The sequence below is a fragment of the Penaeus monodon genome, chromosome 41, assembly GCF_015228065.2.
Source record: "Penaeus monodon isolate SGIC_2016 chromosome 41, NSTDA_Pmon_1, whole genome shotgun sequence".
NCBI classification, from domain to species: domain Eukaryota; kingdom Metazoa; phylum Arthropoda; class Malacostraca; order Decapoda; family Penaeidae; genus Penaeus; species Penaeus monodon.
The window spans coordinates 15,275,673-15,280,542 of record NC_051426.1 but is presented as its reverse complement, the minus strand read 5'-3'; the positions used below and the strand labels follow the sequence as shown (position 1 = coordinate 15,280,542).

Genomic DNA, 4,870 nt, shown 5'->3' with positions numbered 1-4,870 from the left:
AGGATGGGAGAGAGAGAGAGAGAGAGAGAGAGAGAGAGAGAGAGAAAGGAAAATGAAAGGAACTAGGAGTAAGAAAATAATAGAGAGGAAAATATTAAACAAAGGAGGATTGGTGAACGTGAGTGAGATGTAATGAAAGAAAAAGTTGAAATTATGGTAGTGAATGTAAGAGCTGTCAGAAAAGAATTGAATATAGACTTAAGCATGAAAGAAAGGATAATCTGGATATCTATTTTGTAAATTTATTCAGTTTTACTCTCTCATTATACATCTGTTTTATAACTGTTATTAATATACTTTGAGCAATTTAGTTATACAAAATTCTAAGTTTCACTTCTGTCATGCAAGATGTATCTGGTGGTTATACATATAATTTTCTGTGCAACAAAGGTTTACCATATTACCAGCTTTAGAGCCAACTTCCTCTTGAGTTACTCTATCCTTAACTGCAAAAGAACGTTGAGGAGTAACTTCAGTTGTCGACATTCTCCTGCTCTGGTTAATAACAGATCCATTTCTTGCTAGGTCAATAATACGACAGAGATCAGCTTCTGCTCGAGCTTTGCCTTCCTTGGTAAACCCAATTTCTGTTAAAATGGAAAAGAGACTTGATCATTCATGAATCAGTAAAATCCAGCGTAAGAACTTGATGTACTACATGCTTTGCTTCCAGCTACAAAAGTGACTTGGGAATTATGTTATTTCATTCAAAATCTTGCTATGTGCATTACAAAATCTCATCAACACTCAAAGGAGCGCCACAGAAAGGGCACAACAGTTGTGTTGTGCTTAAAGCATCAGGTGGCCCAAATACTAAAATAATACATAAATATTAAACTAAGATTCTTTAAGGAGGGTGCCCTTCAAATGCTATTTTAATCACCCTATTGATCTGGTATATGTACAAATCATAGTTTGTATTTAGTAACAAGTTTATTTGTTATGGGCTGTTCAATATTATCAAATATGTTATATCAATTAAGTATAACTAAATTTATCATTCTATTTTTTAACGTAAAATGTCTCTCTGCTACAAAACATCACTTCTCTTCCATGCTTTATATTGAGAATAAGGGAGCAAAATACCCCATAAATTTATGATCTCAATTACCCTACCACTTTAATACTCTAAGACAAAAATGATAATCTAATCCTGATTTTAAAATCTACTACACATACAAAAGGAAGATTTATAAATCAAGATACCTCTGCAAACTGCACCAGAAGCACAACCATGGCCATATATACCCTGATATATCTGGAAAGCAAGAAATATTCATAATAATGAATATTTTCCAAGACATTCTACTACTGTAAAACAAAAAAAACTTCCACAGACATAAGTTATATGTAAAAATATAAACCCCACAAAATAGCTAATTCCATTTAGTTGAATCATAATTCTAAAACAAATGCTTAATCTTCCTTACTGTCAAACGGTTTCGTGTCACAGATGATCCATCTTGATCTTGAACTGTCTGTAAGGAATATTCTGCTGATAAGAAGGGATGGCTCAGTCTATAACTAGGTGGATGGATAGAGAAGCACTTTGATAAACTGACCAAGAGGTTTGTGAAGATACCAAAATAATTTTGTGAATTCTTATATATTAAGTAATAGCAGTAGTAAACACAACATGCATCACATTTTATGTTATACCAAACATATATTCCTTACTGGAAAAAAAAAAAAAAAAAATTAATGAGATCAAGAAATCTTGGCAATTCATTTTCACTACCACATTTCTTTCGCGAACAGCAATCTCGTCAATCTCACGCTCCTTTTCAAAATGAAATACACATTTTTTATTCCATTTTAACTTACAAATAAAAATAAAAATGCCTAACCAAAAAGTTTAAGATGAAACAATTCTAAAAAATTTAATTACTTTCAAGTTACAGTTCTCTTCCAAAGAATATGAAGTACTTAATAAAAGATCATTTCAAACTGCATACCAGTTCTTTAACTATACATGTTAAAATTTTGTCATTCTTACATACTTATATGAAATATGTAATATTCAGCTGTTGAACCAACTTACCATATCTTTATCCTTGTAATATTTTACTTCTGCCTGCATCATGGATTTGTCATCTTTTCTGTTGGACTTTTTCTGAGAAGACCAAGAATAGACAATTACAATCAATAACACCAAGTTACACAGACACACAAAAAGTAATCAGTTTCCTTAATCTACCAAGATTTTGAAAACTTCCCAAATTTCTCTCTCCTTGTCACACATTGAAAACAACATAATGTACAATACAATAAAACACTATACAAGCAATAAGGAGAATCAGTGGTTACAGGAAACGAGTGTAATGAGCTAATGATGTAAATGTAATATAAAAATACTTTCTTTATCAGGCTAACAAGTATCTTAAGTCTGTGTCCAGGACCTCTTTATCCATTAAATAACAAATTAAAATTGATAGAAATGTCAGAACTCTTTATCCATTAAAAAACAAATTAAAATTGATAGAAATGTCAGAACTAACTGAACAATGTGATTGTATTCTGTAACTTATGCTGCCACCTTGAAAAACTAGAATAGAGTTTCAAATACCTGAAAAAAGGTATGAACAGAAGTTAAAAACATAACAGATGCTTTCCTAAACCCTTGGTTCTTACCTTCCATTTTCTAAAGGATTTCCCAGCATCTCTCATGCGAGGATCTTGAGATTTGTTGGAAGCTTTATTCATAGTGTATGGGAATTATCATCTGCAAGTCCTAAAATGAGAAAAATGATGAGACTATTATACAGAATGCACACTTTCTCATAATAAACTAATGACAAAATGTGTAACATGAACTATCTCTAATATCTATGTTAAAAAAAAGAAAAAAGATAAGAAAAAAAAGAAAAAAATATATATACATATATATATAATATATATATATATATATATATATATATATATATATATATATATATATATATATTACTATGTAAGAGATATCACAAGCACCATGAAGAATGATTCAGAAACTGGAACTAAAATATAATTATCTTGAAAATGTTGATTTACTTTGTAATTCATCACCAACGATATCAGAGGAAACTGAAAGTGCTACAGAATAATGAAATAAATTATAAAATATCTCCTTCCCACACAGGCAACTAAAAGATAATTAATAAAACATGAAAAAAAAATATATACATATATATAACATAGCATCAAATAATAAACAAGGAAATGTTTGAAATTCAATAATAATTGTAAAACGAAAGTGAAAAAATGGCAATATTTTCCTTTATCTCAGATCTTTGAATTTAGCTTTGCCTTTGTCTTTGTTCTGTATAATGAATTATTCTTCCTTTCACGATATATGCTTTGATAATAAGTATCAGGTAAATATATAATAAAATAAAAGATTTGAATTGTATCTATCGACTAAATTTCTCATAAATCATATATAAAATGCTTAAATACGACCGAAAAGCGAACTGCTACCAGTATTTGAGATCATAATGTATACATAAATGATGCCGAATACTTACATTTACTCAGTATGTCATGTTAAAGAAAGGCGAACAAAAATAATTCAACTTTGGTCTTCGTTGCGTCACTTCGCCTTCGGGGATTCCGAACTTAAAAGTTTTTTGGTGCAATACATTTTCAGTAATATATCTTCTGTATATGAATCCATGTATACGATTATGAATGTATGTGGTAAATTTGGAGTTTCAAATAAGCTCAGACTTCAGAAACTTTTTTAAAAATATTCCCAGGTTATTTCCTTTTTTTTTTTTTTTTTTTTTTTTTTTTTTTTTTTTTTTTTTGGTTCGGCATCGTACTGAATTTTTTTTAGGGAAAGCGCCAGCATGATTTACATACAGAACAAAAAATAGCATCAAAAAGTGGTTGTTGGAACTCTACGGAGAAGTAAGCCGTTTTTCACTCAATGACTGGGCTAGCACAATGCAAACTGAGTTGGCTCGAATACTCGTGGCCACCGAATATCTATTGAATCGAGGCTCAGGGGTAATTTTCTGCGATTCACATAGTGCTCTCCAGGCTCTAAACACTAGACAAAGGTGCATGAAATATTGCAAATGAGATCAGGATAAACGTGCATCGTGCAAAAGAACGAGGCCTTACGTTTTGTGATTCCATCGCATGTTGGAATCCCTAAGCATGATCATGCTGACAAGCAAAGTGTGGATATAGATCCTGGGGTACCTCTTGCTAGGATTTTATAGATCATTAAAGCTTCCTTCAAAGAGGACTAGACTGAGCTGATTAATTCTCAATGCCCTAAAAGTTGTAGCATAAAGCACTATGACCGGTTTACGCAAGATTCATTTATCTATGGTTTATATAAAACAAGAACAAGACAGTGTGATATTGTGACGGCAAGAATCAGGCTTGGGTATAAATTGTATTGGCAGATCGGTACAGAATATAATGTCGAAGTGTAAACTGTCTAATAAAGAATATAAGCGAACAATTGTACATTATATCTCAGACCACCTAGAATGATGTATGGAGAACTATGTAACTATTTCATATCATCTGATATCTTAGAAGATATACTTATGTTGCAACCTAAATTTGGAATGTAGTATCACATGACTGCATATCAATGTAGCAATGCCTTTCCACGCCCGAGCTGTACGCCAGCATGGCAGATGAGTAGATAAAGAACTGTGTAATTGTTCCTTTCCTTTATCTGATATAGTACTTATCATAATAATGTTATAGCCTAAAATTCAAATGAAATACGCCTGTACAGTTAGCCAGGGTGGTAAATAAAGGACTAAATTAAACAATTTCTTTCCACTATATTTGGGGTCAAACCTCTGAGGGAACCCTTGTATATTTCAGATTTCTAAAAGCAACTGCAACATAAAATCACATAAGCAGA

The 4,870-nt window shown here is 31.4% G+C and overlaps 1 protein-coding gene across 1 annotated transcript; it reads right to left on the bottom strand.

Moving 5' to 3' along the window:
- Positions 1–337: 337 nt before the first annotated feature.
- LOC119598539 lies at positions 338–3,570 on the bottom strand. Its single transcript, XM_037948170.1, has 6 exons — positions 3,504–3,570; positions 2,632–2,731; positions 2,042–2,113; positions 1,431–1,478; positions 1,207–1,258; positions 338–587 (listed from the first exon to the last, which is right to left on the bottom strand). The coding sequence occupies exons 2-6, from the start codon at positions 2,701–2,703 to the stop codon at positions 340–342; spliced, it is 492 nt and encodes a 163-aa protein (XP_037804098.1). The 5' UTR covers positions 2,704–2,731; positions 3,504–3,570; the 3' UTR covers positions 338–339.
- Positions 3,571–4,870: the final 1,300 nt, after the last annotated feature.

Bases quoted from the DNA above. Each gene is read 5' to 3' on its own strand.
- LOC119598539 (XM_037948170.1), bottom strand. From the start codon at position 2,703: ATGAATAAAGCTTCCAACAAATCTCAAGATCCTCGCATGAGAGATGCT. The intron at 2,114-2,631 runs GTAAGAACCAAG...TGGTCTTCTCAG, and splicing joins AATCCTTTAGAAAATGGAAG to AAAAAGTCCAACAGAAAAGA. The intron at 588-1,206 runs GTATCTTGATTT...CCATTTTAACAG, and splicing joins TTCTGGTGCAGTTTGCAGAG to AAATTGGGTTTACCAAGGAA.